This window comes from Lynx rufus, unplaced genomic scaffold, assembly GCF_022079265.1.
Source record: "Lynx rufus isolate CCGP_SWC_20201006 ecotype Redwood Valley unplaced genomic scaffold, mLynRuf1.p SCAF_5, whole genome shotgun sequence".
Classification (NCBI taxonomy): domain Eukaryota; kingdom Metazoa; phylum Chordata; class Mammalia; order Carnivora; family Felidae; genus Lynx; species Lynx rufus.
In genome coordinates this window covers 21,926,336-21,940,861 of record NW_025814867.1, presented here as the reverse complement: position 1 = coordinate 21,940,861, position 14,526 = coordinate 21,926,336, and the positions used below count along the sequence as shown (strand labels likewise).

The following is a 14,526-nucleotide window of genomic DNA, read 5'->3' as shown; positions in this document are numbered from 1 at the left end:
GTGGTGGTAGCAAACAAAGTTATAAGTGTGTAGAGGGTTTTCCTGGCCCCTAGAAGCATGCAAGAGCAGAATACACTGTGGTTGTGGCTGGTGGAGATAGAGAAGTTTGCAGCTGGACAGGGGAGCAGAGTGGGAGTGGAGGACTACTTTGTGAGCGTTGGCTCCAGGAGGAAAGTGCAATCTGTAAGGGTCTAGCATCATTGGAGGTGTCTTCATGTGAGATGTATTTTGAGCTGTTTTGAGCCTGCTAAATCCCATCAGCATGGGCAAAGATTCAGAGTCCAGCATAAATAGATTCAGCTAGGACCATAGCTGTGCCAGTGATAAAAGGCACTATTTGAGAAAGTGTGACTAGACCCTGAGCAGACGGAGGTGAGTGTATGAGTGCATGTGCGTGTTGGGGCGAAGGGCTTGAGAGGTGGGGATACTTCTCAAATCTTCATCCAAGTGTGAAACAATGAGGGGGGCTGGGTTTGGAGGATCCAAAGCAAGAGTGAGGCCAACTAGCGTGATCTCTTTGTGAGAAGATGTGCTAAGACTTATTGGCATATCACAGATGGGGGAGTCCCCCTAAATCTTTGGTTTGGGGAGACTAAAATGGACAGTGGTGGACCGGGAGAAGGATTTGAGGAGAGAAAGATGATGACAGGTGGAGAAGTGGAGACATTTTCGAGGGAAGTGAAGATAAAAGACTGGAACAGAAGTGAAATGTCTCCTTTTTCCAAAGCGATCCTTGGAGGCTCAGAGGGGTTAAGAAACCCTCTACTGCCATTACCAGTCACTCACTAGGACCCCAAACCTTCAAGGTGCTACACAACGGGTGTGGAACCCACTGGGTGGGATATCACATCTGAGAGCACTCCTGATAAAGAGAAAAGCTTTTAAAATTTAACTTTGAAGTTATATTTTTTGAAGGTGTTTATTTAAGAGATTGCCATTAGGATTCTCTTTTAAAAAGACTTAAACTGGAGGAGGGAGGCACCTGGGTGCCTAAGTTGGTTGAGTGTCCAACTTCAGCTCAGGTCTGATCTCACGGTTCATGAGTTGGAGCCCCACATTGGTCTTGCTGCTGTCAGCACAGAACCTGCTTCAGATCCTCTGTCTCCCTCCCTGTCTGCCTCTCCCCTGCTCATTCCCGCCCTCTCTCTCTCTCTCTCTCTCTCACAAAAATAAACATTAAAAAGAAATTCTAAAAAAAGGCTTAGACTGGGGGAGGGGTGCTTGTTGGCTGGCTCAGTTGGAAGAGTATATGACTCTTGATCTCGGGGTTGTGAGTTCAAGCCCCACATTGGGTGTAGATTACCTAAATAAATACAAAAACTTAAAAAAAAAAACAACCAAAAACTTAGACTTGGGGTGCCTGGCTGGCTCAGTTGGTAGGCCATGTGACTCTTGATCTTGGAGTTGTAAATTTGAGCCCCATGCTGGGTGTAGAGATTACTTAAAAATAAAATTAAAAAAAAAAAAAAAAAAGGACTTAGATTCATAAATAAACAAGGGAGAGCATCCATCTAGATCTGTCTGTCCAGAATGGGAGCCACTAGCTACATATTGGCTATTGAGCACTTGATATATGGACTGCTGAAATTGAGATGCACTACAATTTTGAGGACTTGTTATGAATAAAAGAATGTAAAGTATCTCATACATATCTTTATTTTTTTTTTAATGATTATATACAGCTGTGATAATATTTTGGATATATTGGTGTAAATAAAAACATACTGTTAAAATCCAATTTTACCTGTTACATTTTACTTTAAAGAGTGTGGCTACTGGAACATTTAAAATTACATGAGTGATGGGGCGCCTGGGTGGCTCGGTCGGTTGGGCATCCGACTTCGGCTCAGGTCATGATCTCAAGGCTCATGAGTTCGAGCCCCGCATCAGGCTCTGTGCTGACAGCTCAGAGCTTGGAGCCTGCTTCGGATTCTGTGTCTCCCTCTCTGTCTGCTCCTCTCCCATCCATGCTCTGTCTCTCTCAAAAATAAATAAACATTAAAAAAAATGAGTGGTTTGCATTATATTTATTTTTTTTTAAATATTTATTTAGAGAGAGAGAAAGCACAAGTTGGGGAGGGGCAGAGTGAGAGGGAGAGAAAATCCCAAGCAGGTTCCATGGTCACGTTCCACATTTACCAACAATGTGTTTGAGATCAAGCTGTTAGGAACTGGAATTTTTTGTTTTCCTTTGTAAATTCAATTAATGACTGCTACTGTTTTGTTTTTTCTTTTCCAAAATTCAGTTATGACAGTTTCTGGATGGCTATTTTTAATTTATCTTTTTCTGTTTTTTTTTTTTTTAATGGAAAACTGTACTGTTTTGGAAATAGTTAACCTAAGTACATTAGGAATTATTTTACAAAATTCCCTTATAGGTCCTGAATGCTCACAACAGGAGTTGTGTTGCCTCAACAATTTGGAATTGCTTTTTTGATGCAAACAGCATGGGTTAGGGCTATTTGTTTTGAGAGAGAGTGAGCATGAGCAGGGGAAGGGCAGAGAGAGAGGGAGAAAGAGAATCCCAAGCAGGCTCCACACTGTCAGTATGAGCCTGACGTGAGGCTTGAACTCATGAACCGTGAGATCACGACCTGAGCCAAAATGAAGAGTCGGACGCCTAACCAACTGAGCCACCCAGGCACCCCAAGCCTTGACAATTTTGAGTGCTAGTAAGGTCATCCTGTCATTGGCAACTTTCTGAGGCCTGTTCATGTGCCCTCCAGTCCGAAGGGAATAGTTCCTGCTCTGGGTACCTGAAGGGGTCCTGACACGGGGCTCAGCTGGGTTAGCTGATGCACAGGGCTGCTTGGCTGCAGCTTGGGCAGAGGCCCCTCAGAGAAGCAAGACAAAATCACTGGCTCCTGTGCTAGAGAGGACCGCCGCCCCTGAGGGCAGTGTGTTCTCTCAGTCTTGGCTGTTTTGAATGGCAGGGGACAAGGTTTCACAGACAGTTGTGTGAATGCCACCGAAGGGGCATGGTTGTGTAATAGAATGTTTTCATGTCTTACCCGTAAAATGGCATTCACCCTTTCTCCTTTTTTGTGTCCTGAAGGCTATATTTAGGGGCCCAACATCCTAGGTTGAATAGCTTAATCTGTAGCCACAAACTTCTGTCACTAAACACATTTTCTTCCTGTGCTTTACAGATCATTAAAAAGCTGATAGAAAGAAAACAAGCCCAGATTCGAAAAGTATACCCTGGACTTTCATGCTTTAAAGATGGAGTTCGACAGATTCCAATAGAAAGCATTCCTGGAATTAGTATGTACAGATCTTCTTTTAAAAGCAAAACCTTTTGGTCATGCCATGAGATAGGTTTGAAACAATCGCCAGAGTGCTGTGATTTGGAAAGCTTTTTGCTTTGCCTGTCTCCATTTGTGGTGTTTGTAGTCTTGGGAAGGGAGTGCATGCTTTCCCTTTATGTCTTTTCTCTACTTCTCAGTGTGGACAAATCAAGGAGAATTCAGATGACCCCTTCTTGTAGCTGATAATATCTGCCATTTATCGAGAGGTTGCTGTTAGAGCACAGGGGAATTCTACTTCTACAAATGGGGAATTTGAGTCTCAGAATGATTAAGTCCTTTGAGCTCACGTAGTACATGGCTAGTAACTGTCAGAAGCCGCCTGATTTGGATCTCCAGACATTTTGCTGTTCGTACCCGTTGCTCGTTGCCGTCACGATTGCAACCTGCCCACGTGTGTGCTCGGCCAAATCAGTCTCTCAGCATTTCTAAAAAAGATGATTGGAAACATATAATTTGTTTCAAGTTCCCTATTTTAGAGTAGTTTTCCCAAGGGTTCTTATCTGTGAGTATGTGAGAGGTGAGTCATCCTGGGATAAAACACACAAAATAGCTTGTTTTTGTGGATCAAAAGTATTGAATAGCTATGCTTTGATTCAGTTCAAATCCAGCATCTTCTAGTATATTGAAGATTTAATACGGAAAACAAAATGCAACAAACTACAGTTCTCCAGAAAAAAAATAAGACATTATTTGGGCAAGATATATTCCTTCATTACAATGGCTACCCTATAGCACATCTTACTTTTACTTCTAGCCCTAGAGATTTCACTTCCCTATATCATCCCTGTTAATGGCACAATAGCTACCATATTGCCCGGCATTTTTCTGGTTTTTTTTTTTTTTTTTTTTTTTTACATGCATCAACTAATCTCAAAAGCGATAACGCCACCTAATTTTTAGAGTTCTGTTTTATACATTGATAAACTGTAGAGGCAAAAAGTTAAGTAATCTATCTAGGATAAGTTAGCTTTTAAGGAGTGAGCAAGAAATCAAATCCAGGTCTATTGGATTTGAGGCTGTGTTTTCTTTCTGCTGCGCTAAACCATCTTGCATTGCAAGCAGATTCTTTGCCAAATAAAATAGAGACCGGGAGGGATAAGGTTTGTTCTAACCTAAAATAACAGCTTAACTCTTTCACATGTGATTAGCAAAAAAAATGTGACTTAGAGTTTAAAATATACACTTGTCCCCGGTACTGACATATTTATTTTTTATACTCTCCTCTGAAAAGTTGGAGTTCCTCCTTTAAAAAACACTAACCTAAAGTAGTGTTGGTTATCTTGGGAATGTTGGAAATGTTTCAGGTTTGTAGCCATATACGGAAGAAAACTAATTGCAGTTGATTTCTGTCTCTTCCCAGAAATAGACTTTTATTTAGGCATGCGTATAATTTATTGCATTTTGATAAGTATTAATGTTGTTATTCTCTTGACCGAAAGCAGTTCTCATTCAGTGTTTAATTTCGTTGACATGTAGGAGAGACAGGCTGGAAGCCGAGTGGAAGAGAGAAAAGGTAAGTCAGATGGGCGAGAGGATGAATTAATGGAAGTGATTTTTCTTTCCTCCCCGCAACTTAGAGGAAACGGGCAAACTGACTGTAATCACTCATGTGGCACTTGCTGCGTTTCAGTTTTCATAAAAAGTGCTGGGATGGTTCCAGTCTTAGGGTTTTGTGAAAATGAGCTGAATAGGAATCCCCTGGCAGGAGGGCAAAAAACTAATCATTGTTCCTTGTCGTTTGCTCTTTTCCTTTCAAGTAAAGAGCCCAAAGACCCTGACCAGCTTTACAGCACGCTCAAGAGCATCCTCCAGCAGGTGAAGGTGGGTGTTTTCTTTTCATTCACCTCATGCAGATATTTTGAAATGATTTCCCACATGGAATTTCCATATTAGATACCTTACTTTTTTCTTTACTCAAGAGCCATCAAAGCGCTTGGCCCTTCATGGAACCTGTGAAGAGAACAGAAGCTCCGGGATATTATGAAGTTATAAGGTTCCCCATGGGTAATGCCATTAACATTTTCTAAGTATAGATGTAACACTCTCTGGATGGCGGTGTGGGGGACAAACGGTTGCTGAGGTTGATTTGTAATCTTCTGTGGTAGGGTAGGGTTTGTGTGATGACGGGCGGTGGGATTCCCCGTCCCCGCGGAGGGCCAGTGATGTAGAGTAGCGTGATAAAGGAGACGTGGGTGGCTGTGTTCAGGAGACATGCTTGCACCTTTCAGAGCTGCACCCGACAGCACTTGATGCAGAAAGCCCACGCGGGGAACTGCACTCAGCACTAGATGTGAAAGCTGGCTGTGTGGACACAGCCTTGTTTATACTCCCCCATTTGGTTGCAAATGGAGAAACTTCAGGTTGTCCTCTTGATATATTGTGAGCCTTTTGAGAATTTTTGAAAGCAATAAAAAGAAGTTGGATTAAGCTGCTTGCCTGCTATCCTAGCAGAGGGAGAAATTCTTGATTTTCCATGTTCTTGATGGATGCTATTAGTGTCCCTATTTACACTCCTTTTTAAAGCTTTATTACACATCCAATACCAAACAAACAAGAAATGCCTTTAGAAATGTAGAAGTGTGGGATTTGCTGCTGTACCTGCACCATGCTAAATGATTAGTTGAACCAATTGAGAATCCAATTAAACTAATTTGGCATTGTGTAGATGACAGAAAACTAGCTGAAATATTTTCTTTTCAGTCACTTGTGTGGCCATTGTTTGGGAGACAGCCTGTGTCTTCTGTCCCTTTTCCACCTGTAATCTATTCCTGGTACCAAGCAAGTATTAAAATATGAAAGGAAGAATGAAAGGGACCCATTAGCTCCCTGGCAACAGAATTATTTGTGGGTATTTTCTATAGCCTTAATTTTCACATGAATGTGTTTTATATAGTCATAGTAATGATTTGGGTAGTCTGTACTCCTTAAAGTGGACATACATCTATATGCTTTTCTTTCCCTTTGCTTTCTGCCTTGCTTCTGTGTATTTCAGTTATGAAAACCAAAGTGTGAGGATTGACTGAGTCTAGAATTCTGTATGGAACGGTGTTTGGGGAGTCTGTATATTCTTTTCTTTTTTAAAAAAATTTTTAAGAGGTTTTATTTTTAAGTAATGTCTACACCCAACATGTGGCTCAAACTCACAACCCTGAGATCAAGAATTGCATGCTCTACTGACTGAGCCAGTGATGTGTCCCTCGGTATTTTCCATCATGTAAAAAATATGTTAAGACCAGGGTACCTGGGTGGCTCAGTTGGTTGAGCATCTGACTTCAGCTCAGATCGTGATCTTGTTTGGGAGTTCAAGCCCTGCATCAGATGCTCACTGCTGTCAGCACGGGACCCGCTTCGGATTCTCTGTCCCCCACCTCTCTCTGCCCTTCCCCTACTTGTACTCTCTCTCTCAAAAATAAATAAACATTTAAAAAGTATATGTAAAGACCATTTGTGCCCATTTCCAAACTTAAGTTAACTGACCTCTGGAGTTAACTCCAACTGACCCTGGACCATCTCCACTCCTTTTATGAAACCCTCGTGGGAGGTTGTGTGAGTTTGGGGAGAATAATTATCTTTTAGCCCTGCTCATGTATGCTCTGAAGACCTGCAATAGTAGTTCTAGAAGGTCCTGTCTGTCATAGCCTACTCTCAGCCTGCTTTCTGCAAGTGTTTTTCCTGGTCCAGCCAAGCAAAGGGATGAGCCTTTCCAGTTGGATACCACCTGTGTGCATAGCTGAATGCTTCCGAGGGCAATATTGGCCCCGTTGAGCAAGACCAGTGGTGAACTGAGGTGTGTTCTAGACAAAGAGAATTAAAACAGTAAATGGTGCTCTTTAGGGGAGTAATGAGATTTTTCTTGGGATGTCTTTAGGTGCTGAGTAAAATGTTTAGTCTTGCCCCTAAGATGGTCATGCCCAAAAAGATGGTCTTTTTTCTGAGGACAAGACTGACAGATCAATAATTTTACTTTCTCCCATTATTGCCTTCTTGGCTTTTTCTAAAAGCATTTCTTCTCTTTCCCCTTTGCCTTCAAAAACTCTTTTCTCCCATATGAATGAGACCTAACCTGTGTCATTTGGGGCATCTCATTCAGAACATTGTCTGAGTAGTCTGGTTCAAGCATGTCTTCTTACCATGTGTGGATTACTAGTTAGAGTTTTCCTATTTACCCAGAACTCCCAAGTTGGTGGGGGTGGGGGATGAAAACAGAATAATTTTACGATTTCTTCCTGTGTGGTATCACTGATGTGTAATCACCTTCTTTTTTAACACATGCCGTTTGGCCAACCAAGCCTCTTAGAAGGCTGGAGGAAGAAAGATGTTATTTATAACTGAGTAGAATAGAAAGATGGAAAGGAAATGTACGGAATTGGCTGTAATTATTCTGAAAGGTTCAAATACTTCTATGACTCTTGTTTTGTTCCTACTGTATTTTAGGCTCTCCCCATCTCTTCTTATCCACTCTCTTCCAAATAATAGTTTGAAAGCTCTTGGATAAACTTCTTTGTGCCATGTTTCATTCTTTTTTTCCCTTTTTGGTTACATGTCTTTTCCTTCTAAAACATAAAATTATATCAGGTAGCATGTCTTAAGTGGTAGGCATGTGGTGGAAGGAAGGTAAACATCTAACTTACTTGGAGAGACACAATTTCATTAGTCTTTCTTCATTTAATGAGAGGACATCTTCATCTGTTCAGTCACACTCGGGTGAGACAGCTAGTGGGGTATTTGCTGAACCTTTAGGTATCTTAACACTTGCCAGTTTTTCTCTTCTTCCAAACTGTTTTAGTGAGAGAAGAAAATTGAACGTTGAACTCACAGATTGATGACATAGCACTACCAAAGATAAGCTTTGTTCAGAGGAAATAGGCGAGAGTACATATTTCCCATTTTTTTCTTTGGTGTTTTGGTAGATTTAAGACTTTGATCTAAATGAATTTCCATTTTTGGTTGTTGTACATAATTTTATATATCTGACTAACTGATAATCCCATTGTAGTTGGTTGTAAGTTTCCTTGCCTCTGGAAAATTTAATCGTATAGTGGGAATTTGGGTTATGGGTAGTCAGAGGTATTTCTTTAACAATTTTGACTTATTTTTCCATGCACAGTTAATATAATTTTTTTAATGTTTATTTTTGAGAAAGAACAAGCAGGGAAGGGGCAGAGGGGGGGCGGGGAGACAGAGGATCTGAAGCGGGCTCTGTACTCACAGCAGAGAGCCCTACATGGGGCTCGAACTCACAAACCATGAGATCATGACCTGAGCCAAAGTCAGAGGCTTAACCAACTGAGCCACCCAGGTGCCCCACAGTTAATATAAGTTTTAATGATAGAACCAGACTGAGAGTCAACTAGGAACCTGTCAGTAGACAAATGTTAACATCTTCTAATCTGCATGGATTTTTTTTTTTAATATTATTTATTTTTGAGAGAGAGAGAGAGAGAGAGAGCGAGTGGGGAAGGGGCAGAGAAAGAGGGAGACACAGAATTTGAAGCGGGCTCCAGGCTCCGAGCTGTCAGCAGACAACCTGACGTGGGGGTTGAACTCACGAACCGTGAGTTCATTACCTGAGCTGAGGCCGGATGCTTTACCGACTAAGCCACCAAGGCGCCCCTGCATGGAATTCTTTAAATCAGTCCTAAGAGTGGGGAGTAAACAAGCCCCATGGTATTCTTATAAGTTTAGATAAAGTACTGTTTTCATTTGTAAAATAATATAGTTTAAAGGAAGTAGATATATTGGGAAAATACTATTTTACAGTAGTCTCTCAAGGCTTACTGGCTTTAGAAAAAAATTTTTGTGTGATTTTTTTTTTTTTTTTTTTATTGCTTGTGATTCTTATTTCATGGATGGAGCATGAAACTAAATTAATTTGAATCTTTATATGCAAGGACACTGGTGTATCTGCAGATTTATTTATGATCAGTTTCTGTACTTTAGTTCTGTCTCTACAGCACCAAAACAACTGTGAATTTATTGAAACAAACTCAGTCTGATTGTTCGACTTAAGTAATGCAGTGATTCAGTACAAATGTCCCACCTGCTCTACTCTGTGTAGATAGAGCCTCTTCTGTGTAATTCCGAATGAATAGCTAACAGTACTTAGTTTATCATACTTATCACTGCTAATCTACTTAGCTTCCTTGTGCTGAATAGGGGATTGGGCCAGATGACTAATAATGGTCCCTTCAATGTTAAAATGCTGTGATTTTACACAAGGAACCCTCACAACAGAAACAACCTAAGATTTAGGAGCTGTTTTCCTTGATCATATGGATTTCTTATAAGCAGGGGCATTGGGGTGGTAAAAATGTAGCCAAACCAATGACATAAATTTCTCTCCCTGTCTCCCTTTTGTCCGCGAGTGTTTAAAATAGGAGTCAAAGATTGCTAATATTTTTTTTTCCTGTGCAGATCTGAAAACCATGAGTGAACGCCTCAAGAATAGGTACTACGTGTCTAAGAAATTATTCATGGCAGATTTACAGCGAGTCTTTACCAATTGCAAAGAATACAACCCCCCTGAAAGCGAATACTACAAATGTGCCAATATCCTGGAGAAATTCTTCTTCAGTAAAATTAAGGAAGCTGGATTAATTGACAAGTGATTTTCCCCCCTCTGCTTCTTAGAAACTCATCAAACAGTGTGCCTAAAGCAAGGTGGTTTAGTTTTATAAAGAATTGAACATAATGTATTGAAGATACTTGTAACTGTATTAATTAGCACTTTTGAAAAACAAAAAAACCTCCTCTTAGCTTTTCAGATACGTATTTAAATTGAAGTCATAGAACATTTTTATTTTATGGAATAGATTTTAATCTATTTACTACTATTAAATGTAAATTTTCTATGGCATGTCCATTAGCTGAATATTCAGTAATAGATGATCAGGGGTTTCCTCAAAACCTGTGTATGAGGAAATTGCACATAGTACCAAGATTTGGGGGAATGCAGAAACTTTTCAGACCATGAATGTTTCCATTTTTTCTAATGGAATGTGAGAGTTTATTTTTATTTTATTCTGAAGGACTTTAAGGAAGGGATACATGATAAAAAGCCCGTAAAAGGTGAAATATGTGATGTTTGAAGTCTCATTGTAGACTTTTTATATATATTTTTTAAAAACACTCATCTAGATGAGGTGCTTTGAGCAGTTCTGAAAAAATGCAGTTCCAGAAAAGCAACTGCTTTGATTCCTAAGGAAGAAATTCTAAATACTGCAAAGTTTTTTATAAGCATCTGGGTTTTTGATAATTCTGTCTACCTACAATAAACTTGTGAGCGCATAACCACTATTTTAATAATTATTTTCTCTACACAAATGTGTAATATTATATTTGACTTTGCTTATGCAGGCCATAAGTTCCAAAAGGCAATCTCCTGTTGCACAAAGGCATACATTTGAGAACACTTGAGATCGAATCAATGTGCTTTAATAAGAAAAGATGCATAATCTACGTATGTATCAAATTTGGTGGATCCTTGTTCTAACTAATAAGGATTGTTTTCTTTTTCTATGAGACACACAACCCCACTGATAATGTACGATATGAACATTTTTCCTGTTGCATCTCTACATTCTGTTCATTGTCTGAGGTGAAATCAATTACCAAGATTTGCTGTCAGTATTTTATCACCTACATTGGAATACAGACCCAGGGTGATATCCCACTAAAATCCATCGTACAGACGGATTAACCTGTCTCGGGACTCCAGCTTAGCGCTTGGGTTTATTTTCTGATTAACACTACATAGAGAAGTGGGACGTCTGCCATCCCAACTCTGGGAGAACCAACTAATATCAAAACAAATGAAGGCCATTTTGATGGTCTTTGACACTAATTTTTATGATACAAATTTATAAACTGATTTTTGTAAAGGACTAAGTTTTAAAAGTGTATTTAACTTGATGGGGTTTTTTATCAGCATAAGTGAATTAAAGTGATCATTTAATCATTGTTAAAAACAGTTGCCAGAGATAATCTGCATGACGGAAAAAACCCTGCAAATGGCTGTTAAGCGGGAAGTATTGTTTTTAATAGGTAAGAGATATTCAGAATGCTCACACTGAAAAATGCCTCAACTTTTTTAAGTCTAAGAAACTGCCTCGAGTGGCATCTAGATTTCTAATGAAGAATGATGATACACTTTGGATTAAGTATCTTGGACTGGTTTTAAACAGTGCTTTGTACTGAATCTGCCGAAGCATCTGTCCAGCTTGGTATCCTGTGAAAGTTTGTTATTTTCTGGGTAGACATTCTTATAGAGTATTGTCTTTAAAATCAGATTGTCTCTTCTATATTGAAAGCATTTTTATGTTTTCTAATTTAAAAATTAATATTTTCTTATAGATATTGTGCAATAAAGCTGAAGTAGGATGTGTGGTTTTTGCAAATGCTTTAACAGCGGATAAAATTTTACATTTGTAAAATTAATATATTGTACTGGTACAACATAGTTTTAAATTATATTTTAAAAAGCTCTCAATGTGGTGTTGCGTTTTCTTCTTCTAGCCCATTAAATTCAACGGGCGATGGTTGATGACCATCGACTAGATCCGTAATTCTTGTCTTTTAGGCATTTCGTTGAAGATGTTTAGAATTGCTGCATTCATTGGAAATTTCATAAAAATTCACAAATCACCATTGAGATAATTCCATGAGGAGAGACACTTGTCTGGGTCTGTGTCTTTTGAGTGGTCCACTGCATTTTGCCCGCTGTCACTCATTAAACAAAGGGGAGAAAAAAGCAGTGAGAGAGGAGTGTTGTTGGTTTAGAAGTTAAGTCCCCCCCCCCCCCCCCCCCGTTTTTCTGCTTTCCATCTGTAAAAAGATGAATGAAGACGTGGGTAAAAATATAGCTGGTTCTTAGATATCTCCTAATGAGCTTCTAATTTCACTCAAAATGCTGACTGCAGGAAAGAATCCTATATCCTGTTGGGGTATGAGAAGTACTGTACCTTTTCTTACTCAATCCTAAACCAACTGAGAAGTCAAAGGAATAATGCACATGATGACCAAAATATCTTCATTAATAATAAAATGGATATTGAAGAATGTGGCTTATATATCTATGGAAAATGGGCTAATACTGAACCCCAGAATGTGACTGACTCGCCAGCGGCTCTGCAGACACTGCCAGCTTCCCCTCCAAGGGCAGAGCCTGTACCACTGAGTTTAGTTCATGGCCAAGAGCAGTGGTACTCTCTGAAGGCAGGCCAACTCTGAAGAGGCGCAGGTGACGGAACAGCCAAACCGTGCAGTCCAGGGCCTTGCTGTAACTCATCAATTAGGTAAGTCCCTCCCAGGGGAGGAATGAATGAGGGGCACAGGGAGGCCAGGGGGTGATGTCTGTCCTTCCACAGGGATGCAAACATCGGGATTGGAGGATAAGTCTCCTTCCCACTCCACCCCATGTATCCATATCAAAAATTGCTCTGAAGTTGTATTCAACACATTTAATAACTGGTTGTATTCACTAGAATAGTGAAAAGAAGACCGAGGTTTTCATATTACTTAGAAGTAAAATTTAAAATTGTGAAACCTAAGAAGTAGAAACAAGATCAGACTGAGGTACTATGGGCAGGTTAATAATGTGTCATGTCTTTTAGCTGACGTCCTTCAGACCAATGTTGAAGAGATTCTAAGAGCTGTACAAGGAAGCGTTATTGGTGGCAGCCTATGGCCTTTTCCGTATTGTTCTGAGCTGGTCTGCCCGGGCCCTCCGTAACTAGCATTCTCCCCTTAGCAAAGTAGAACCAATAGTTTGGAGGGAGAGCGTCAACAAAGTGCACAGAAGATGCTGAAAGAGGGGGTGAGAGAACACCCTTAAGTGCCATGAAAAGTTCTCTACTGTAATTTATGTATACTTATGCCTTGGCTTTTTTATGGTAGTGTCTTTACTTTTTTGTGGAAAAAAACTAACAGAGACAAAGCCGTAGATTTTCTCTGGGTTTATTAAAAAGCGGCGCAGAAGTCAGAGTGGCCAAAATGAACAAATCAGGAGACTATAGATGCTGGAGAGGATGTGGAGAAACGGGAACCCTCTTGCACTGTTGGTGGGAATGCAAATTGGTGCAGCCGCTCTGGAAAACAGTGTGGAGGTTCCTCAGAAAATTAAAAATAGACCTACCCTATGACCCAGCAATAGCACTGCTAGGAATCTACCCAAGGGATACAGGAGTACTGATGCATAGGGGCACTTGTACCCCAATGTTCATAGCAGCACTCTCAACAATAGCCAAATTATGGAAAGAGCCTAAATGTCCATCAACTGATGAATGGATAAAGAAATTGTGGTTTATATACACAATGGAATACTACGTGGCAATGAGAAAAAATGAAATATGGCCTTTTGTAGCAACGTGGATGGAACTGGAGAGTGTGATGCTAAGTGAAATAAGCCATACAGAGAAAGACAGATACCATATGGTTTCACTCTTATGTGGATCCTGAGAAACTCAACAGGAACCCATGGGGGAGGGGAAGGGAGAAAAAAAAAAAGACGTTAGAGTGGGAGAGAGCCAAAGCATAAGAGACTGTTAAAAACTGAGAACAAACTGAGGGTTGATGGGGGGTGGGAGGGAGGGGCGGGTGGGTGATGGGTATTGAGGAGGGCACCTTTTGGGATGAGCACTGGGTGTTGTATGGAAACCAATTTGTCAATAAACTTCATAAAAAAAAAATAAATAAATAAATAAAAAAAAAAAAAAGAAAAAAAAAAAAAGCGGCGCAGAGAAAAGCAAGGAAAACAAAAGTCAGTCTTCCTGCTCCCTCTTGTTATTGGGAAGTCCAACACAACCTTGGCAGAATTAGTTTAAAAAGATGAGAAACAACACATCTAATTTGTGTATGTGTGTAATTTTCTGAGCTGAACCGAAGGTTGTCAGTTTTAATTTATCTAGGTTTGAAGTTCTTCAAGAGCAATCCCTCGCGGGGGCACCTGGGTCACTCAGTCAGTTAAGCGTCTGACTTGGGCTCCTGTCATGATCTCGTGGTTCCTGAGTTCAAGCCCTGCATTGGACTTTGCACTGGTCCTGTGAAGGCTGCTTGGAATTCTCTTTGCCCCTTTCCCAGTTAGGCTCTCTCTCTCTCTCTCTCTCAAAAGAAATAAACTTTGAAGGAAAAAAAAAAAAAGCAATCCCTTGGAGAATTTGCTAGAAGGTAAGGACCTCCTTGCACCTGTTCATGCATATGCGCTTTCTGCAATACCACTTCA

At 40.2% G+C, this 14,526-nt stretch overlaps 1 protein-coding gene across 1 annotated transcript in view; it reads left to right on the top strand.

The window, feature by feature from the left end:
* Window positions 1-11,796, top strand: part of KAT2B (lysine acetyltransferase 2B) — a 105,983-nt gene extending 94,187 nt beyond the window's left edge. Inside the window, exons 14-18 of the mRNA XM_047100501.1 lie at window positions 3,150-3,264; window positions 4,785-4,821; window positions 5,066-5,129; window positions 5,228-5,312; window positions 9,723-11,796. Coding sequence (XP_046956457.1) covers window positions 3,150-3,264; window positions 4,785-4,821; window positions 5,066-5,129; window positions 5,228-5,312; window positions 9,723-9,916 — 495 coding nt within the window. The 3' untranslated portion in view covers window positions 9,917-11,796. The remainder of the gene's footprint in view (window positions 1-3,149; window positions 3,265-4,784; window positions 4,822-5,065; window positions 5,130-5,227; window positions 5,313-9,722) is intronic.
* Window positions 11,797-14,526: the final 2,730 nt, after the last annotated feature.